At 41.4% G+C, this 23,546-nt stretch overlaps 1 protein-coding gene across 2 annotated transcripts in view; it reads left to right on the top strand.

Moving 5' to 3' along the window:
* Window positions 1–22,722, top strand: part of HAUS3 (HAUS augmin like complex subunit 3) — a 29,362-nt gene extending 6,640 nt beyond the window's left edge. Inside the window, exons 2-6 of one of the 2 annotated variants that reach the window (XM_073610915.1) lie at window positions 1,551–1,710; window positions 2,396–3,314; window positions 11,326–11,765; window positions 17,658–17,883; window positions 20,414–22,722. In XM_073610915.1, coding sequence (XP_073467016.1) covers window positions 2,415–3,314; window positions 11,326–11,765; window positions 17,658–17,883; window positions 20,414–20,635 — 1,788 coding nt within the window. In that variant the 5' untranslated portion in view covers window positions 1,551–1,710; window positions 2,396–2,414 and the 3' untranslated portion in view covers window positions 20,636–22,722. The remainder of the gene's footprint in view (window positions 1–1,550; window positions 1,711–2,395; window positions 3,315–11,325; window positions 11,766–17,657; window positions 17,884–20,413) is intronic. The other variant, XM_073610914.1, reaches the window with a different exon arrangement.
* Window positions 22,723–23,546: the final 824 nt, after the last annotated feature.

Raw genomic sequence — 23,546 nt, 5'->3', positions numbered from 1 at the left:
GCTGCTGCCATAACAACGATATTCCTCTTCAAAGTATATCGGCGTGCGGCGTTCCGGAAATGGTTAAGGCACTTACCAGATCTAGACCAGCTCCAGCTAAGCATTTTCCCAAATGGGATCTGTCAATGGTTCTGCAAGCTCTCACAAAGGAACCGTTTGAACCACTACAAGCAAGTCAAAAGAATTTGACTTTTAAGACTGTATTTCTAGTTGCAATCACATTTGCAAGAGGAATCCGTGAACTGCATGCACTATCCGTTAAAGAACATTTTTGTCCATTTACCCAGATAGGATTGTACTTAAAACAGATCCAGGGTTTTTGCCAAAAGTAGCGACAGTTCAGAACCGGTCGCAGGAGATCATCCTGCCAACATTTTGCTGAAATCCTTCGAGGGGAAAAGAAATTCAGTTTCACAACTTGGATGTGAGAAGAACCCTATTACATTACCTGGAAGTAACGAAAGATTTTAGGTCCTCTGACTCTGTTCTCTCTTCTGGAAACAAAAAGGGCCACCAAGCATCAAAGGGGTCAATTGCTAGTTGGTTTATATCAGCTATTTTGGTAGCCTACTCCCAGATGGGAATTCGAGCACACTCTACAAGGGCTCTAGCCACTACATGGGCAGAAAAAGCTGGTGCCACCCCAGATCAAATTTGTAAAGCAGCTACGTGGTCAAGTTACTTAATGTTTGTCCGTCATTACAGACTGGATCTTCTGTCAGCAGGTGATCAGGCTTTTGGAAAAAAGGTCCTGCAGGCTGTGGTCCCTGGTTGGTAATTCTTGTTTATCCTCTCAGGTGCTGTCCTGAAAGACGTTTAGGGAAAATTCAAGTTAGACGTACTGGTAACTTGTTTTCCAGGAGTCTTTCAGGACAGCAAAAACCCACCCTATTATTTTTTTATGCTGTGACTAACCATATTATTATGTGTTCCAGCCTGGGCCGGGGGTTCACTACTACTACTACTACTACTACTACTACTACTGGTAACATGTGGGAAGGAGCCCTCCTTTTAAAGTTCGGTGGAAGTTATGTTTCCTGTTGGCAAGTGGGAGGAGCCACTCGCTCAGGTGCTGTCCTGAAAGACTCCTGGAAAACAAGTTACCAGTAAGTCTAACTTGATTTTTTTGTGTACACTGTGGTGCTTTCACTAAGGGACGTAATGGATTTTCTTTCTTCCATGCTTGGCACATCCACTTTGTTTACATATGCAGAACTCCATCTGGCCTCTCTCCTTGATGATCAGCGGGTGCCAGTGGACATCCATTGATCGGCTTCTGCTGTGACTAATCAAAGCAAAAGCGGCACGTTGGTAGCGTGTGTACACGCCACGCACCCAGAAATGCAGAATCACATATGTGTGTGTGTAGTCCTGAGCTACTTGGCAGGCCTTAAGAGTTACTCGCCACCAGTTGCCCCACCCAACCCCAACCATGCCCCTCCCCTAAACACTTCCTCATACAATATCTCATGAAATGACACTTACATTTTTTTATGCAAAATTAAGTTGCAAAAATAAATATTAACAACAACTTTATCGGTGCCCCTTAGTACAGTCTCACCTGTGCCCATCAGTACAGTCTCGCCTGTGCAGATGAAGAGTCGAGCTGGCCAATCATCAGAGAGCGGAGATTGTCCGCTGTAACATCTTTCATTTGAATTGCTGGTTACCCGGAGCCGCTCACCGTTGCATACAGCCCCCACCTCGCAGGTGAGTGGAAAATTTGAGGGCTGTATATGTGATTCTGCACAGAATGGCCGCCCTGTAGCAGTAAATGCTATAGGGTGGACGGCAAGTGCTTAAAACTAGTTATGGAGGAGCACGTAGAGGAGGGTTTAGTGCAAGGGTGTCCATGCAGCCTGGGGCTATCTAGAGGGACACAGGCAAGCACAGCAGCCTTGGCACCCAACAGACAAGCCTGACTCATGCTCGTCTATAGGGACGCTGGAGATGCCGTGCAAACCTAGCACCTGTGGCAGCCTACATTGACAAGCCACGCAAATGCACATCTGGAAGGGTGCCATGTTTGCAATAGTACTGGCAGCAGGAATTGCAGGGGCGCCAGGTAAGTAAATACTGCATGGTCAGATCTAGGGGGGTCCTGGGGGGGGCTGCAGTATTCAGTTACAAGTAGAGAAATAACTACACGTGTAGGCTGATGTCAAAGGCGCGAGTCTGCTGCTAGTGATCCTGTCACCGGGGAATTGTTGAAATCAACAGCAGCGGCATCACTGAGAGGCTGCCTGTCTATCTTTATGTAATCTCTCCCTCTGTAGCTGAGGCAGCAAGCTGTCACTCCCATTTATTAGCAATATAAAATCAGCCCTTTATCTGGCTACAAGAGACTCCCTTCTAATTCTAATTGTGGTTTTTAATATTTTTTACTTATTTGCAGAAATCTTATCCTGACAGTCATGAATCCCGGGGATCGGTTTGTGCAGACTTTGCAAAAGCTAGGTTATCCTAAAGCCTCCAAGCTAGAAGGAGAAGACTTTGACTGGTTGTTTGAAGCTACCGATGCCAAAAAATTCCTCGATTGGTTTTGTGGTACGGTAACACAACAAAATGTGGTGTCTGATGAAAAACTGCAGGCCTTTAATCAGATTAAAGACTCCGGCAAAACATTCCTGGATGAAAAAGCTTTAGATGAGGTGATGAAGACTTTCAAACCACCTGGCTCACAGGCCACTGCAAGAGAAGAAGTGGCCATTGGTAAGCTTGAGGAAGAGATTCAATCCCTGAAAAGCCTTAGAAGTCTGCATGTACAAAGGCGCAACAAACTTCAGATGATGAGATCCTCCAATGTCCACTCATGTCTGAAATTCAAGGATAGGGAAGACGAGGAGGCCAAATCATTAAAAAAAACTCTGAATGACCTGCAAGTCTCAGGTAACAAGCTGAACTATGAACTCCAGACAGTGGTTGAGGGAATTCAGAAGTTGATGTCATTTTATGCTCCTCAGGAAATGGGTTCTATGACATCATCACCAATTTTCCTCTTCCAGGTTCTCCTAGATAAATATTTATCTTGTGAAGAACAAAGCACCAACACCTTGACTCTCTTTACTAAAGAGCATTTCTTTGAGGGCCTTTCTAAATGTATTGAGGGTTCTGAGAATGACTTTCAGCTTGTTCAGCTGGATGGAAAAGGCAGTGATAACCCGGCGCTTGAGGACAAGTGTAAAGAAATGATGAGACTTCAGTTGGCGTACATCAGTGCCAAACACAAACTGATACAAGCAAAGGCCAAGAGAGCAAGTCTGGGAACAGGTCTACAATGGGTGGAAAGTAATGCAAGTGCACTGCAGTCCATGGTAAGTCTAAGGCATAGAATGTACATGATACATTATAAGTGTAATGATGTTCAAAGGAAATTGTATTCTAGATATACAGTAGATGTGCTTTTTGCTTTAGAATATAGTTGAAAACTATGTTAGCCCTGGTTCACACCGGTGCTGCTTTGAAATCATGCTACTTCAGTGCAATTTCAGAGCTGCACATCAGTGTGATTTGCACTGCTAATTTAATTGCGGCTTGGGACTTCATTTAACAGAAGTCTATGCAAGTCACAATAAAATCAGTAAAAAGTAGTGCAGGAAACTTTTTTCATAATCACTGCGACATGCGTCGTGGTGATGTGAATGGTTCCGTAGCTGGCAATGGGGTGCGACTTGTCATGCGATTTGAAACTGTCAAATCGCATGACAAGTCGCACCGGTGTGAACGGGGGCCTACATTTTATGTAAACTTATTCCTAGCCTGCCATCAGACAACGCTACACAGAAGCAGTGAGACAGATTGCCTATAAGGTTGCAGCCTGATTTATAAATTCCTCCCTCAGCTGCTCTGGTTCCCTGGCAGCCAGCACGTTCCTTTTTCTGCCCCTGCCATGCTCTGGCTGTGTCCACTGCAGGGCTATGGGTTTGCATTGTACTTGATGATGTCTGAGGACCTGCCATTGTTGGAACATATGGGAAAAGAGGCTGCGGGAGCACACTAGCAGTGTGGAGAGGGCTTGCAGGAGATCAGGTAAGTAAAACTGCTGTTCCTGACTGCTTTAGGCTGAGTTCCCACCTATGTGATTTGGATGGGGTTTCCCCGCATCCAATTTGCATGTCAGGAGATTGTGACTGACTCTCTATGGAGCCGGTTCACACATCTGTGGAGCGGCTCCTGTGCGAATTGCACAGTCCTGTGCGTCTTCTGGTTCGTTTCACGTCTAAATTCAGCCAGAAATTCGGCCTGAAATCGGACCTGAAACTAAGAATAGGGACGCACCGGACCCCTGCTGCGAGACGCATCCGGCAGCAGTGTGAACTCAGCCTTAGCCAGTCCCCTAGGCCTAAACAAGCTTTTAACCCTTGCACTTGCAGCACTCACTGCAAGGGAGGATTTTTACTTAACCACGTATTTCAGCTTTTAATTGAGCTTGTGTTTAGGTTAAAATCTGTCTTGTCTACAGTAATAATTCTGTCTCTGACCTTTGCGCAGCTTTGACTGTCAAGGATTGCAGGTGTAGGGATCTACACTACACTATGAAATTGTCACTTTGCTAAATTAGTACCAGTCTGATTTGATAAACATGTGAGTCTAATTTTGTTGCTAATATGCTTGATATATACATTTGTACTCAGAAAGATATTTGTCTTCTGAGTACATTCAGTATGATATAGAATTAGCTCAAGGTATGGTATCCAGTGTGTGCAAAATGTTTTTGCGTCCATCCAGCACGTTGAGCATTACTGAGACTCCTTTAGACCCCTTTCACACTGGAGCATTTTTCAGGTGCTTTTGTACTAAAAATAGCACTTGTAAAGCACCTGAAAAAACACCTCCCCTGCAGCCCCAGTGTGAGAGCCGAGTGCTTTACACTGGGGCAATGCGCTTGCAGGATGTTAGAAAAAGTCCTGCAAGCAGCATCTTTGGGGCTGTGGAGGAGCGCTGTATACACTGCTCCTCCACCACCCCTGCCCATTGAAATGAATGGGCAGCAATTCTTTTCGTGCACCATTAACCCTTTCTTCAGCCACTAGCGGGGGTTAAAAGCACTAAAACTACCAGCGCTTTACCACTAACACGGCTGACAGCCAGTGTGAAAGGGCTCTTAAAGTCTTAGTTCAGCTTTTGAATACATTTTCAAAATTTCTGTATTGATTGTTTAGCATTGCTATCTGGTGCAATGTGTACTAAGTGAGAATCCTAAAAAGACTACCTGCTTCTGTTCTTCAGTGCCGTTTTTCTGTTCAAAATTCAAATGATGTTCGCTGGGAGCTGTTGATCCAGCAATGCAGTACATCCACGTGTTCGGGCGCTGTGATTCAGTACCTGGTATTTGGCTACACATCTTCCTTGAGTCTAGACAGCATGCTGGAACAGGAGGATAGAGGGAGCATGTGGATACTCTTCTCTCTCTCTACACTCCTGTGCATAGTATATGCATTGTGCAGATTAGCACCAAGGTGTCCTTTTATGAAAGTGCGGTAAAATACCGCTTTTCAGTTCTCAGGCATTCTCAGAGGAGATCGCTCTCCTCTGAGTGCCTGTTTATGAAAGTGTGTAGATCGCTTCTCATGTTGAGTTGAGGAGCGATCTACAAACGCCGGGAACTTCTGAGAACGGCTCCTCTCACTGTAATCTCGCGTGATATAGCGGGATTACAGTATGAGGAACCATAAAATACAAAGTGTAACACAAATCAGCACACATTATTCCCCAACATATTAATAAAATAATAAAGTTAAATTCCCCCTACACAATATACATTAACCTAATTATAAAAAAAACATTGTTTTTATCAATATTTAAAGATCATACATGTCCCTATTTAAATGTGAATGGTGTATAGTAAATGAATGTAACGCACATATGTAATGCAGCTATACACCATTCATATAAATGCAAAATACATTTATAATCATTAAAATAATTTTAATAAAGTATACAAGTATAAATATTTATTAATAAATTAAAATAAAATATATTTCATAATTGATAAACATAAAAATTGATAAACTGGTGCGATGCGAGAACACTGCGAATCCACTGCGGGTTCCCGCATCGCACCGACTCGCATGTCAGTTCACACTGCCATATGCGAATCGTTGGGGAGTGTCAATACATTGTTAAGGACACCCCCAGTTCAGCTTGCATATCGCACTGCGAACTGACAGTCCGGACATGCGATCCGATTCTGGTCCGAACAAAAAAAAGGGTCCTGTGCGTGTTTGCACCGAATGCGGTGCGATATCAGCCATACTACCTGTACAGCTGATATCGCAACGCACAGACATCGCATGTAATGTGAATGGCAGTGTGCTGCGAATTACATGCGATGCCTGTGCGATGTCCGGCATCGCACAAGTGTGAACTGGGCCTAAAAGTTAACACCCCCAAATCAGTTTGCATATCGCAGTGTGATCTGCAAACTCGGACAGTAATCGAATCGCATGGGTGTGAACACCCATGCGATCCGATTCTGCTGTGGACCAAAAAAAAGGGTCCTGTAAGAGTTTTGTCTGAGTGCAATGCAAATTTAGCAATACTATCTGTATGGCTGAAATCGCATTGCACAGAGATCGGATGTGATTTTGCACTGCAGTGCGGTGCGAATCACATCCGATCTCGGACACCGCAGCAGTGGGAACTGGCCCTAAATCATATTGCATTTGCACCAAAATGGTACAGGACCCTTTATTTGGTCCGCACTGGAATTGGATCACATGGGTGTGAACACCCATGCGATCCGATTCCTGCACCATTACATAGTTCGCACTGCGATCTGTGAAATGATCTGGGGGTGTCATTAACTTTACATTGACACCCGCAGTGGTGCGCAGATGTCAATGTAGGTGCGATGTGAAAACCCACTTAGGAATCACGCTGGTTCACGCATCGCACAAGTGTGAACCCAGCCAGAGACGTGAACATCTAAAAAAAAATATATATATATATAGATAGATAGATATGTAAAAATATATATAATAGATGTATCTATATATAGATATATCTATAGATAGATATTTATTGATATATATAGACTATATCTATCTATATATATATATATATATATATATATATATATATATATATATATATATATATATATAGATATATCTATATATATATATAGATATATCTATATAGATATAGATATATCTATATAGATATATCTATATATATATATACACACTATAAATTTCACCAGTTTCAGGCTTCTCACTCTGATTCTCCACTTCTGAAATGGTGAATCAGAAAGTGAGAATTCTGTCACAGATCTCCAGTGAGGTGCTGAGATCGCACCTTCATAAACTGGCCGTTTCTGTGAAGTCAGTTACAAATTCTCACTGTGCTGAGATAATCAGTGGAGAACATGTTCTCCACTGATTATCTCAGTTTCATAAACTGGTTATGAATGAGATCAGCGGTGAGACTCGGGATCGCTGCTGATCTCAGTTTCATAAAAGGACACCCAAGACATGGTCACGTGATTTCTTACAACTACAAAAGGTCCACCTATCCTAGATTATATGCAGGATGCTGACCATTCACCTTGCTAGAAGTTTTATGCCCTTATTTTTGCAGGTGGTGTGGGGAACTCGGGGTAATGGAACTACCCTGTTTGTCCACAGGTCGCTGTGTACGAGCCCGACGTCCACCTATGGCGATTTGCGCAGCTGAGCCAACCTGCCGCAGTATAACAGATATCAATGGAAATACAGCAAAATGCATGTTTAACATTAGAGATGCGCCGAAACATATTGGTTCAAAATGGTATCTTCAGCATTTTGAGAAAAAAGTGCTGATAATGGCACCAAAAACCTCACACGATTTTTACTGTGCTTATAGTGTGTTTCATAGGTCATCATGACTGAAAAACTGCATAAAAAATCTAAGATAGGTGCGTTATTGATGCATTCTTGTAGGGCTGGGGAAAAAATCGATTTAAATCTTGAATCGAGTTGAGAGGTCAAGTCGATTCAAAATTTAAACAAATCGATTTTTTTAGTTTTTTTTTTTTTTTTTTTTTCACCGCGCCGGTCCTGAGGAGCTGCGGGCAGGAGTTTTTAGGAGAGGCCGCGGCTTCAGCGTAGTCCGCGAGGCCGGACGCCGCGGACTAGGCTGAAGCCGCTGCCACGCCTAAAAACTCCTGCCCGCAGCTCCTCAGGACCGGCGCGGTGTCCGAAAAAAAAAAACTTGTTTCAAATCGTGAATCGAGGTTTGTTTTGGGTTTTTTTTTTATTTTTTTTTTTTTTAACAAAATCAGTTTTTTTTTTTTGTTTTTTTATGTTTTTTTTTTTTTTCGTGAAAATCGCCCAGCCCTTGCTGTGTTTTCAATGCTTTTCCACGAGGAGGTGCGTTTTTTTTTTTTTTTTTCTGCTCAGTGATTGCATTGTTCTAGTTTGCATCTCCCCAAGGTAATACTTAAAATCTGGCCTGTAAGGCTGGATTCACACCTATGAATTTTTAGTGCATTTTGCAGATTTGCACTACAGAAGATGTGTTCCATAGGAAACCATGGTAAATGGACTGTAGTGCAAATCTGCAAAATGCAAAAAGCACTAAAACTGCATAGGTGTGAATTCCAGCCTTAGTGGGTTCTGATGACAGCAGTTGAGAACCACTGACCTACATAGAAAGGGATGCATTTTTCTTGCGCTAAAGGTGCTGATAATGGCCAACAATAAATTCATATTCATTTAAATTCATGATCTTAATTTAAAAGTCGAATATAATACAATTCTATATTGAAAAAAAAAAAAAAAAAAAGGTATTTTTTCGGTTTTGGCCAAGTGCATCCTGAATTTTTGGTTTCAGTACCAAAGTTTCCATTCAGTGCACCTCTAATTAACATGCGTTATTGCGTGTCATTAATGCACTTTCTATTGAGTATCTATACACATCATAACGTTTCTGGCCGTGTGTCATGATTCGCTGACAGGCGTTTTTGATGTTTTTTAATTGATTTAATTTTGCATCAAGCAAAAACTTCTTCAAAAGTGTGAATCCAGCCTAAAAACAAGAGATATGTGACTTTTGCATTCCAGTTTAAACCCTCTTACATGCTGCCAGTGATTGTGTGTGTGTGTGTGCGCGCACATAAAGAATAAGTTGTTTACTTATAGCGTTGTATGGAATTGGTTACAAAAAAAAGTCCAGTCTAGTTAGAAAGCATGATTATCAAAGGCATACCCACACAGCTGAGACCTGAATTTTTGGTCTGATGGCATTTCCACAGATCCATCAGCAACATTAACTAGCTGAACAGTAATTGCACTTTTTATTGTATTTTAACAGAGCTATAAATTTGACAGCATTGTTTGATATTATTGGTTGAAATCCTAATTCTCTCTGTTTTATGAGATAATACAGCATTTAATGTGCTTTACTATTTCAAACGCTCTTAACCTATATTGAGAGAAGGAACTCTCTTAGCAAATGGGACTTTTAGGGCTCTAAGGAATGTACAAACCTAAAAAAAACATGGTATGAATATATGAAATACCTTTTAATTACTTTTGCTAATAATAAATACTTTATATTCATACCATGTTTTTTCATGTTTGTACATTCCTTAGAGCCCTAAAAGTCCCATTTGCTAGGGAAGTTCTTTCTCTCAATCTACCAGGGATGTGGCCATTAATTAGCAGACTTCAAACCTCTTTTTCATCGCTCTTAACCTATATGGATGCATTCCAGAAGGTAGACATGAAGATTGTTTATTCAGGGCATGGTTTATCTAGTAGTAGATCGTCACTTTCAACTGGACTTGTTCTGTAATGTTGAATGTGACTAACTACTACTAGATAACCCATTCCATGCAGCTGGCTGGAAATTACATTTGGACACAGCTGCACTTTATTCAGAGGAAGAGCTAGATAAACGTGCCCACCATTCACCTCACATGCAGGCAAAGAGAATGTAGATAGTGGATTGATTGATTTAAAAACTACAAAGGTATGAAAAGCCTTTTAATAAAAAGAATAATAAAAAAAAAAAAAAATACAAAGTTATGCAACGTTTTAGGCATTGTATTTAACATTGCAACATTTCAATAACTTGGACACCACAAACCTTTAGTTAGATTTTAAGAGTAAGTATATCCTCTTTGTGAGTGTTTACAGTCGTATGGCCACTATTAAGCATTAGATGGAGAATGCTGTATTAATCATTTTTCGTTCTTTCTTACTCCATAGGAGCTGCAGGAAATGCCAGGTGCTTTCTGGGGTGGGGGAGAATGTGACTTTCTCCCTTTCCTCCTAGGATGCAGTGCTCAGGATTGAGTGTTCTATCTCCAAGCCAATGTCACATGAGGGAGGGGAGCAGGTCATCAACACAGTGGTTGGGGACTGGGCTGGCATTGGAACCTGTCACTTTGCCCTGAATGGCAAAAATGCCTGAAAAGTTCTCAATGATAGAAATCTGGACTTCTGCAGAGAGCGTCCAGCTCCAGAGCACCCCCATCTATGTTCCTTGCCTCACTGTTGGTCAGTTAGGTTCCCTCTTTCACTAAAGTATCAGGAAGATGCCGGTAAGTGTCTCCTTTTCTCTGCAGAAGTTTAGAGTTGCATAATAAAGCTTGGGCACATATTGTATCTGTATAAACAGTTTACTGGAGTTTTACTGTTATTATGGGTATTTACTAACAATTTTACGCAGTGCTTAACGTATAAATTGTCCATTCCCATCAGGAGCTTACAAGCTAAGGTCCCTAACTCACATTCATACATACACATACTAGGGCCAATTTAGAGAGGAGCCAATTAGCCTACCAGCATGTCTTTGGAATGTGGGAGGAAACCGGAGTACCCTGAAGAAACGCATGCACAGACACAGGGAGAACATGAAAACTCCAGGCAGGTTGTGTAGTAGTTGGGATTCGAACCAGCTGCCAGGTGGAAGTGCTAACCACTTAGCCACTGTGCCGCCTCAGAGTTGCCTGCTATTATTAAATATTGGCAATTTAGACGCTGTATTCTCGTAGAAGGCTTACAGGTAGAAAACCCTGCAGCATGCTTTTTGTGAGGAATTCCTTTTTTGTGTGTCTGGGACCTTTCTTATCCTGGGCGCAGAATAAATAGATGCCTTAACATGCACTGCCCAGTACAGCATAAAGATGGCAGTGTGCAGCAGGACCATAGTGAAGTCTGATTCTTCATATGATAGACGGCAGTGGTGCCCATGTTGGTTGTGTATGAGGGCTTCCTCCAATCCGTTGATTGTGATAGTTCATAGTTGCAGTGGAGCACTAGACATTGCTGAATGCTACTTTAAATATCCTACTTTTTATAAGTGCTGTTGCTGATCACTTTCTTTTTGTGTATGAAGGATGTCCACAAAGACAAACTAAAGGTCCGCATTGCAAGTCTAAAGGAAGAGTCGTCCCAGATTGAGAGCCATATTGCTGCCATTAACAGAGACACCCTACCAGCGCTGGTTCGGGAGAGCGCCCAGTTGTTGAATATGCCGGTTGTGAAAGGTGACTACGATGTGCAGATTGCCCATCGCAATTTATACCTATCAAGGCAGGACTTGGTGTGTGACCATCTGATGAAGCAGAAGGCCTCCTTTGAGCTCCTTCAGCTGGGATACGAATTAGAACTGAGGAAACAAAGAAATGTTAACCAGCAAATGAAGATGATAATCCAAGACCTGAGACAAAATGCAGAGAAACTGGAGGCGAGGCTACGGATGATGTCTGATGAGACTTTGTTATCGGCAGACAAACCTAGGACTAACATTGACTCTAAAGACACATCTGCTCATGGGTATGCATATGACTTCCTACCTTCTATGTATTTGCTATTAGATGTATTTTCTGATTATTCTATAAAATGGGAAAGGAAAGTGGCGCTCATTAACATGATAAAGCAAAGGTAAAATGTAAAAATCAAATGGTGACTTTCTATCAAAAGTACAAGGTAAGCCATGGAAGGGAAATGCTATAAAATAGAAGTGGAGAAAGTGACCAAGGCAAAAAAGTAAAGTAGATAAACCAAGGGACTGCAGTTAAGTGTAGCTAAACCCTAAAATGAACTTCTTATTTGCTCCTTGTATGTCTAATAAATATACAATTGAAAGTTTTATTTTTTTTTTGTATCTGTTAAAGCAGATCGTCACTGCATCTGAGCACCACAAAACGAAAACTCTATTTTAAAGGAGAAGTCCAGCCAGAGCTCATTTGGCTGGGCTTCTCCTATGGGTCACATGAGTGCAATTAGTTTTGCACTCCTGTGACCCGTTTTTAGCAGAGAGCGGTCTGAAGTCCGCTCTCTGCTGACGTCACCAAGATCAGTCCAGGCACCGCATCATCACGACAAAGTCTGGATCCGCCCGGTGCCTGGACTGATGCTTGTCTCAGCCTCTCAGCGAGCCGCTGAGAGCCTTGAGACGGGCACTCCCTGCCCCTCCACAGCTCAGCGCTCCAGTGAGGGCGGGGGAGCAGAGCAAGGAGAGCTGCTGACTGACAGGCAGCAGCTCTCTGCTCGGGGATCTGTGAGAACCGAGCCATCAGTGGTGTTCGATCGCTCGGTTCTCAGTGCAGAGGCGGTGGGGGACAGATGCTGCATGCACCTAGGTAAGTATGATGCAAAAAAACCTTTACTTCTCTTTTAATTCATTTTTATTATTCATAAGAAAACTCCCCCCAGATCCATGCCTCTATGCTTTATTTTGTTTTGAAATAACTTTGAAAAACATCCCCCTAACATGTCTGGCAGTGGCCATCCAAGTAAGGGCAGATGATTCGTGTAGCATTTACTTCCTGCAATCAATCTTCCTTTAACACAAATGCATGCATGTGCTTAGCTGAGAAAACCCCTTCTTGAAGACTCCTGAGATGTATGACATCATTTGCCTCAGCCTAAAAACCAGGAAGTAACTGAAGAAATGGAAAAACAAAAAAAAAATGTTTTAAAATATTATATACTTTTCTATTTATTAATGCTAGCAGCATGAGGATTAAAAATCAATGCTGAGTGGGAGAGTGACTTTCAACTTTAAAGTGATTGTAAGGGTTTGTTTTTTTTAAATTTTAAAATAACAAACATATCATACTTCCACTGCGCAGCTCGTTTTACACAGAGTGGCCCTGAACCTGCTCTTCTGGGGTCCCCCGGCGGCTCTCGCGGCTCCTCCCCACATCTGATAACCCCCTCGGAGAAGCGCTTCCCAGAGGGAGTTACCTTGCGGGCGCACTCCTGAGTCCAGCATTTGCGTCTATGGACACAGAATGCCAGACATAGCATTATAACATAGGATGCATTAAGGTGAAAAAACACGAGGGTTTACAACCCCTTTAAGTGCAAAAAAAAATCCTGCCAGTAATCTAGTGAGCTTGCAACTTCCTGTGGATTCTCAAACAGTGTTTTTAGCCCTGCTCAGTTCTCTCCTGCAGGCTACAGAACACCCCTCGCATGTTATGTAGAGGGAGGAGGTGGTGTTCTGTAGTCCTAAGACACTTCCTGTCCTAGGGTGTCAGTGCTCCTCCTCCATACAGATACTGTACAGTGGGTGAGCGGTGTGACCCCCATCAGTGGAAATGTTACTGGCAGGGTGCTAGGGAACTAATGCAGCGGCCACATCTGAGGACTGGTAAGCTGTAATGTATTACATTTTGTTCTTGGGTTTAGATTACGCATTGGAATTAGCATGTGTGGGGTGGCACAAATGAGTTATCAGAAAAGGATATTGTGAAATGTCATTTAGAGAGCTGTGTCTGTTTTGTAAACTATTACTGTATGGGATAGGTGTAGGGAGCCGGGTGCTGACCAAAGACCATTTATTTCTAAACTCCTATAATAAGCAAAGTGTAACTTTATAACAGTGGTCATCCACCCTGTCCTCAGGACCCACTAACAGGCCAAGTTTTATGTATTACCTTGGGGGAGATGCAAACTAGAATGCTGCAATCACTGAGCAGCAAATGATATCACCTGTGATGAATTTCAGTTATCTTGCAAACCTGGCCTGTTAGTGGGTCCTGAGGACTGGAATTGATGACCACTGCTTTATAAAAATGTCTTTCTGTGAAAAAAAAAAAATCCCTTACAGGTCATGGTGTCGCTATGGATGCAGTTGGAGCAGCAGAGGACGATGCAATGCATCTTCTCATGATCTTAAAGCAGGACTAAACTCTACTATCCTTTACAGCCAATAAAGATGCCATCTTAGCCTTAGTTTGATCTGCAGTTTCCACATTGTTGCCCATCAGCCATATGATGGTTTAGGGTTTGGTTGAGAGCTAACATAAGCACACCAGTATCTATAACTTATTGTTCAAAGCATGCCTTAAATGTAACTGTTTTGGGAAACTGCTAAATTGGTGGGTTTAGCTCCACTCTACACGTAAAAGCCAGTAAATTAGAATATTTTGAAAAACTTGATTTATTTCAGTAATTGCATTCAAAAGGTGTAACTTGTACATTATATTTATTCATTGCACACAGACTGATGCATTCAATTTTGATGATTTGAAGTGGCAACAAATGAAAATCCAAAATTCCGTGTGTCACAAAATTAGAATATTGTGTAAGGGTTACATTTTGAAGACACCTGGTGCCACAAACTAATCAGCTGATTAACTCAAAACACCTGCAAAGGGCTTTAAATGGTCTCTCAGTCCAGTTCTGAAGCCTACACAAACATGGGGAAGACTTCAGATTTGACAGCTGTCCAAAAGGCGACCATCGACACATTGCACAAGGAGGGAAAGACACAAAAGGTTATTGCTGAAGAGGCTGGCTGTTCTCAGAGCTCTGTGTCCAAACACATTAATAGAGAGGCAAAGGGAAGGAAAAACTGTGGTCAGAAAAAGTGTACAAGCGATAGGGATCACCGCGCCCTAGTCAAGATTGTGAAAAAAAACCCATTCAAAAATGTGGGGGAGATTCACAAGGAGTGGACAGCTGCTGGAGTCAGTGCTTCAAGATCCACCACCAAGAGACGCTTGAAAGACATGGGTTTCAACTGCCGCATACCTCGTGTCAAGCCACTGTTGACCAAGAAACAGCGCGAAAAGCGTCTCACCTGGGCTAAGGAAAAAAAGAGCTGGACTGCTGCTGAGTGGTCCAAAGTCATGTTTTCTGACGAAAGCAAATTTTGCATTTCCTTTGGAAATCGAGGTCCCAGAGTCTGGAGGAAGACAGGAGAGGCACAGGATCCACGTTGCCTGAAGTCTAGTGACTTGAAGTGATGGTTTGGGGTGCCATGTCATCTGCTGGTGTCGGTCTTCTCTGTTTCCTGAGATCCAGGGTCAACGCAGCCGTCTACCAGCAAGTTTTAGAGCACTTCATGCTTCCTGCTGCTGACCTGCTCTATGGAGATGGAGATTTCAGGTTCCAACAGGACTTGGCGCCTGCACACAGCGCAAAATCTACCCGTGCCTGGTTTACGGACCATGGTATTTCTGTTCTAAATTGGCCAGCCAACTCCCCTGACCTTAGCCCCATAGAAAATCTGTGGGGTATTGTGAAAAGGAAGATGCAGAATGCCAGACCCAACAACGCAGAAGAGTTGAAGGCCACTATCAGAGCAACCTGGGCTCTCATAACACCTGAGCAGTGCCAGAAACTCATCGACTCCATGCCACGCCGCATTAATGCAGTAATTGAGGCAAAAGGAGCTCCAATCAAGTATTGAGTATTGTACATGCTCATATTTTTCATTTTCATACTTTTCAGTTGGCCAACATTTCTAAAAAATCCCTTTTTTGTATTAGCCTTAAGTAATATTCTAATTTTGTGACACACGGAATTTTGGATTTTCATTTGTTGCCACTTCAAATCATCAAAATTAAATGAAATAAACATTTGAATGCATCAGTCTGTGTGCAATGAATAAATATAATGTACAAGTTACACCTTTTGAATGCAATTACTGAAATAAATCAAGTTTTTCAAAATATTCTAATTTACTGGCTTTTACCTGTAAAGCAAGGAGAATACGTACAAATAAGAACCCTGTGTGCCTGGTTTAGAAGTTCACCTAATTTGCATTAGCATCCCTTCCAGCTTCAGAAACCGAGACAGAAATATTACAATAGCATGTACAAAGATCAAAACATTTCTAACCTACATTTTTTTTCTTTTAATTAAAAAAAAAAATTCCTGCTACTGAGTTTTCAATTGAATTGCTTACACTTTTTTTTTAAACTTCAGGTGGAATAGGAGTATAAAATGTCGTGTGTTTTTTTTGTTTTTTTTTAAAAAACATCTGTGAGGGAATAAACTGACAGGTATAAAGCAAAGGTGTGGGCTATTTTACAGGCATTAACTTTGGCGCTCTCACCCCTTTCTGCCACGGCCAGTGAGGTAATCAGTCGTAGTAATAGGACATTAGAAACGTGGGAACACGAGGTAGGTATTCAGCTGTAACTGCAGGCTTTTGGAGACTGCTTCAGTTTTTTTTTTTTTTGTCTCTGACAGTCACTTTAAAGTCCAGCTGAATCTTTCATTAGGGCTGCATTCACACCTGAGCGTTTTCAGCTCGTAAAACGCCTGAAAAAATTCCCATTCATTTTAATGGCACCTGTTCACATCTGAGCGTTTTGTCACCTGAAGCAAAATGCCTGAAAAATGCCCTAAGCTCAAAAAGAGAACATGAGCTTCTTTGAAGCAGATTACAGGCGTTTTCCTGCCTTTTACATTGGTGACCTGAACAAAATCGCAGTAAAAAAACTGGTAAAGTCACGCGACTTTGAAACGCTCAGGTGTGAATGCAGCCTTAATGTAAATACTTAATACAAACAGGCACTTATTGAATGACAGGAAGCATCAATAAACTACCTATACCAGCACCCTGGTAGTTCATTGAGAACTACAAGCCTTCAGCCACAATAGCTGGGTGGTTTGGTTTGTGGTGCTCAGATACAGTGTAGTAATATAATTTTTTTTTTTTTTTTTTTCATTTTATTGTATAAAATCTTACCTGAAGAAGAAGAAGAAAACTAGGTGCTTTCAAAACCTCTTACCTCAAAATATGAAGATGTAGCCAATTGAAAGGCATTGCCTACATTTTTATTTGAAGGGATGAAAAGCACCTCTAAGTGCAGACAGATGGGCAGGTTTATTATACAAAAAAAAAAAGTTTGTAGGTTCAAAACCAGCTCATCACACATTATCCTAAAATGTCAAGTCCGGGACGTTCCACAGATGAGGGGCCGCCAGGGCCTGCTACTGTGGGGATGGAGAAACCAATAAGCCATGACAATACCGATAAGCGTTGTGTTTCTGGGGATGAACGCTTTTTTATCAGGCTACTGTTGGGGGAGATGAGCCGCTCTATATACCGGCAGACCAGCATCGGGTCCTACTGCCCAGCGGGGTGCCAAACATAAATACAATTTAGATGCTTAAGAATCTTAAATTCAAAATAGTACAAATACTTAGTAAACTAAAAATAATAGCAATAAATAAAAACTTACAGGTAAGTACAGCAACGGAAGCAGAAATAAATATGACAAAGCCTCAGGCTAAAAAATAAATGTATCATAAAAAAAAGAGAACCATTTTTATTTACTTGTCACTATATCTATGGCTAACTGTGTGACATTTGGTTTGAAAAGAAGCGACACTGGAGTAACGGATGCATGAAGGAATGTGACTAACATCTGCCTAGTTATTGCATTACTGGCACTCTATTATAGGCCTTCTGTATTGCAGGTTATTCCAGCTTCTGGATGGAGATAACACACAGAAACTGTTCAGAACGTACAGCAGCTTGGAATCTGTTGCTGCGAAATTGTCCCAGGAAATCTACACTGTAAAAAATCAGCTGGCTGTTTGTGAGCAGGAACAGTCCCATCTCTTTTCAAAGCTGGAGGCAAATGTGAAATCCCTGCAAGATTTTATGTATCCTGATGGCAGCGAATTAATTCTGCAAACACCAGTAAGTTACAAAAACAGGAAAGATTTTATTAAATGGTTATGGTACACCTACACTCTGTATATGAATGATTTTAGGTCCATTTTCTGTTTTCAATATGTTTTTATCAAAGCATTTTTAAACGTACAAAACAAGAAGCAGAATTATGTAGAAAAATGTATATTCTACATTGACTAAAACCATGCTAATCTAGGGGACAGAAAAACCCCTTCTGTAGTCTGTCGACAAGATACCAGCAATCAGACAATTTAAAGGGATATGCTGCATCTAGTAACAAGCAAAAAAGATAGGGAATCAAAAAAAGGGTAAGGCCCCTTGGCTTGGATATTCAGATCAGTCATTGGGTTGTTTACATCGACCCCTGGTAGACCTTTTCCTTCCAATCCCTCTTGGGGGAGCTGATTGGTTGCCATGCACAGTTTTTCCAGATTCTGGCTGCTCCAACTTTGATAAATTCCCCCTCCTATATAGGCACTTGGAGACCCACAATCGGAAACCAGTTAGGTTTTGGGTCCGTTTTTATTACAGCTGAATGATGCTGTATCCCAAATGAAAATTATATAAAAGTTTCAGCATTAAAGCTGAAGTTCAGCTTTATAAACATATGTGGACTAGCATTATAAAAGGATTTGTGATTCATACACTATTCTGCCTCCATTTTTAGGCAATGTGACAATGCTGCCTTGTTGGCTGAAGAATATGTTGATCCAGCCATAGGAAATGCTGGTAAACCCTTTTATCTAACAAGATCAAATGTTTTAACACCTCCTGCGCATGAGTGTGGTGGACTAAGACACAACTTGACAGATCTGCTCCTTCAGTGGTACAACCAGGGGGTAAATGTAAGCCTTGATGCCCTCTAACATCTGGGGTAGTTGGAAAAACAACTGCAAATGAGAGAATAGAGGGTGCACCGGCCTAATGCATTATCTCAAGGATACTTTATTATGAAATAACCACTTGCCGACCACGCACTGTAACTTTACTGATACAATGCGGGCTGGCTGCACAGAATTAGCAGGGCATTAGCCAATGCATCCCATTGGGTAATAAATTTAAAAGAGCGAACAAAAGTCCCGGATGGCTTAACACCACTGTAAAAATGCATATAAAAGCAAAGGAGAAGGCCTTCAAAAAATACACGATTGAGGGATCATCATCAGCATTCAGACTTTATAAAGAATGCAACAAGAAATGTTGGGGTGCAATAAGGATGGCTAAGATAGAACATGAGACGCATAGCGGAGGAGAGCAAAAACATGCCAAGAAATTCTTTAAGTATGTAAACAGTAAAAAAGGAAGGACAGACCATATTGGCCCCATAAAGAATGAGGAAGGACATCTGGTTACAAAGGATGGGGAGATGGCAAAGGTATTGAATTTATTCTTCTCAGTCTTCACGGGGGAATCAGGGGGCTTCAGTAACCAAAACTGCAGTGTTTATCCTCATGACACATCACAAGAAGCACCTCCATGGTTAACAGAGGACAGATTTAAAATTTGACTTGGGAAAATTAACATTAATAAATCACCGGGACCAGATGGCTTGCACCCGAGGGTATGTGAGGAACTCAGTCAAGTAATTGCCAGACCATAGTCCCTAATTTTTACTGACATCTGAACGACCGCAACATACAGGGATATACAATGTAATGCTGACACATAATCACACACATAGGTTGGACTTGATGGACTTGTGTCTTTTTTCAACCTCACCTACTATGTAACTATGTAATTATTTATATATATATATATATTGTGTGTGTGTGTGTATAATATATATATTATATAATGTGTATGTATGTGATTCTGCTCTTCTGGGTGGGGGTGCGTCGCTGGCTCTGTGATTAGTCACAGCACAAGCTGATCAGTGGGTGCCGGCCAATGGATGACTACTGGCACCCACTGATCGGCAAGGAGGAAGATATAGCTGTGTGTGTGTGTAACCTGAAGAAGAGGGTTTCATCCTCTAAATATTAGATAATTTTGGATCCCAGACTAGCGTCCCTTTGGCATTGGAACACTATGGGTTAATCCTACCACTGTGCCATGAGTTAGTGGCTTGATGTGCTGTTTACTTGCAACGATTGTGAGTATATTTTTAGATTCATTCATAATAAAGTATCCGTGGGATAATGTACTAGGCCGGTTCACCCTCTTGCAAACCTTTTATCTACCCAGTGTATTGTACATTTATTACCGACTGTAGCATTTCATGTAAAGAAAATCTGTGCTTAGAGAAATCTGGTAACTGCCATTATTGACCTCCTTTTGAAAAAGCTAGATGCCTGGCAGTAATGCTGATGCTCTATTTTCACTTTCTGAGCCCCTGAGCTGGAACAAGCATGCAGCAGATTGAGTCAGTTCTGCATACTTGTTTTAGGTCCAATGGCTCAGAATAAATTGGAGACCTTTATCTAAAGATGTCATCCAGGCAGTTAGCATTTTCAGAAGGAGGCCTTAATAAATTCCTCTTCTCGCAGGGATGTCTACCTTGGGCTATAGAATTGATTTTTGCCTAATCTCATTTTAGGAAGTGTCTACTAATTTTCAGCATTTACATGGCAATCTGGACAAACTCAACCAGATTTTACTGGAAGTTCTGGAGGATCTCAAAGTAAAGAGGAAGATCTTGGAGTCTAGCAAGTTTGATAAGCTGGAAAAACAAATTTACATATACTTCTTCCAGAATGAGGAGCTTTTAAAGACTGTGGTGAAGAGCTTGGAGTCCCAGACAGAGGTTCATGCCTCTTGATGTTATGTCTTAGATACAGTCTGTATGCAAGCATGGTACATGATTGTATGTAACTCTGTTTTTATTATAATTTTTTTCAAAACTAGAAAACAATGGGGGAGATTTACTAAAACTGGTGCACACAGAAACTGGTGCAGCTGTGCATAGTATACAATCAACTTCTGGGTTTTATTGTCAAAACCTAATTGAACAAGCTGAAGTTAAAAGCTGATTGGTTACTATGCACAGCTGTACCAGATTCTGTGTGCATCAATTTTAGCAAATCTCCCTCACTGTTTTTAATGCATGATTTTACAACCGCACGCTTACCACATAACTAACTTCGGGTGTCTGTATTTTGGCTAAAGTGTTAAGGTTGGGGATAAGAGGGCAGGAGAATTTAAAGAGAAGCACCAGGCCAATCCTAGTGCAGCATTATTTTATTTAAAAAAAGCATGGTAATGACAGTATAAAATGCACTTACATAGTGCTCAGTAGGTGGGGGCTTGCCATGTCCAGCTCTAAAGGAGGCGTGGCCTTGCTTCTGAAACATGTTCTGTTTGGCCAAAGACAGCGGTAGGCAGCTCCCAAGTTTGACAGTTTCGGATCACCTCCTAGCCTAGTTACCCAGCCGGCGTCCTCCTGATATAATATAATGCTGCACTACGATTGGCCTGGCGCTTATTTCTTTTTCCTGCCCTTTTATCTCACAGTTTTCGGGGCCTCAGCCCGTGCTTGAAGCAGCATTTACATCAGAGACTTACTTAAAGGGGTTAAACCCTCCCCCCACCCAGAACATTTCATCAAAATGTACTTTCTTTCATTAATAACTTTTATTCACATCATGTATTCTTTTGATGTCGCTTTTTTATCACCAGACTCATGAGTGTTTTTTTTCACTACTTTTACAACTATTAGGTTTTTAGCGCTGTGTTTCACACCAGCTTTGTGGGTTTTTTTTATCCTTATGTTAAAGTGTTAATGGAACAGGGTGCATGGAATGAACTGACAACCAGCCATGAGCTTGCATCCTCCAAACTCATTTCTAACCTGAACTCACGTGACCTGCGGGGCTGGCAATGATCTAGCGCACTGGGAGTACAAAAAAAGTGATTTTGGAGTTCAGGTTAGGCCGTGTACACGGGCGGACTTTTTGGCATCAAAGGTCCGATGATCTTTCCGATGGACTTATCACGGACTTTTGACAGACTTTCGAATGAACGGACTTGCCTACACACGATCACACCAAAGTCCGACGGATTCATACCCGATGACGTACACCGGACTAAAATGAGGAAGTTCATAGCCAGTAGCCAATAGCTGCCCTAGCGTCGGTTTTCGTCCATTGGACTAGCATACAGACGAAAGGGATTTTTCAACCGCACTCAAATCCATCGGAAAGATTTGAAACATGTTTTAAATCTAAAGTCCGTCTGATTTTTGACCGAAAAAGTTTGCTGCAGGTCCGATGAAGCCCACACACGGTCGTATTCGTTCCGTCCGACCAGTCTGGACGAAAAGTCCGCCCGTGTGTACGCGGCATTAGAGATGAGTTCAGAGGATGTCTAAGCTCATCTTTACTGACCACCTTTTCAGTGGTGACCTGACATCCTTGTCCTTATTTACCAGTCACAGAGCAGTAAGGAAGAACAAAGCTTCTGCTGTGCTATGCAGATTTGCATACAAGGGAGGACTACCATTAGTTTTAAAGGACAGTTTCTCTGGAACTTTAAAACTCGGATGAATGTAGAAACCTTTTAATTTATTTTAATTTAAAGATTTGTTTTATCTGTTCAAATCTTTCACATGAATTATTCTTCTATACATGCCTGACTTACTTTATTAAATCAACGTTGTTATGCGTATGTACGATATGGTGTATTTATATTAGTGTGTCTGATGTCTTGATATAGGTTTTGTTATAAATCTGCATAAAACTTATATTCAGTGGCTAAAAAAAAAAAAAAAATCCTACCTCTTCTGCAGCAGTGGGCCCTCCTAAATTAAGGACATGGAACTGCAACTTAATTTCTACACTTACTTTGCATGTGAATTGATTACTGAGAAAGAGCTAAAACTGTGACTTAACAATAAAGAACCTTTGTCAACAGGCTTTTGTGTGCTTCAGACAGATTTGGCATTCGCATACAGTACACTTCTATAGTGCCAAAAAATTCTGATTGCTTTCTTATGAAAGCATATATGTGGTAAAGCAGAACTTTACCCATAACAATTTCTTTGGCAAGGAACATACTGTACATTTACAGTGGGTATAGAAAAGAATCACCACCTCCCCTTTAAAAAAAAAAATCACATTTTGTTGCTTTGCAGCCTGAAATGAAGACAGACACGGTTTTTGTTTTATCCAGCTGTATTTACTCAGTGCAAATTAGATAATTCATGTGAAAGATATAACACCAACATGTCAGAAAATAATCAAAAACAATCACTGAGTTGGAAAAAGGATCCCCCCCCCTTATGTTAGTATTTTCTTGGCCCACTTTTTGCTTTAATTACAGTCTTTAGTCTGTTGGGATATGTCTCTACTAACTTTGCACATTTACACTTTGCAATATTTGCCCACTCTTCTTTGCAGAACTGCTCAAGTGCAGTTCAATTTGATGGTGACCGTTTGTGGACTGCAGTCTTCAAGTCATACCACAGATTTTCAATAGGGTTTAAGGCGGAGCTCTGACTACTAGGTCATGCAAGGATATTCACATTTTTTTTTTCCTCCTTCAACCACTGTGTGGTCATTTTTACTGTGAGCTTTGGGTCATTGTCATGTTTTATGGTAAACCTTCTTTCCATTGACAACTTTGTGGCAGAGGGCAGCAGATTTTCCTCAAGAATTTGATGGTATTTTGCCCCATCAAGTATACTCCAGTCCCTGCTGCAGAGAAACATCTCATAACAGGATATTACCACATCT

Source organism: Aquarana catesbeiana, linkage group LG01 (assembly GCF_042186555.1).
Source record: "Aquarana catesbeiana isolate 2022-GZ linkage group LG01, ASM4218655v1, whole genome shotgun sequence".
NCBI lineage: Eukaryota > Metazoa > Chordata > Amphibia > Anura > Ranidae > Aquarana > Aquarana catesbeiana.
The sequence above is the reverse complement of the archived record's forward strand: the minus strand, read 5'-3'. Positions and strand labels throughout refer to the sequence as shown.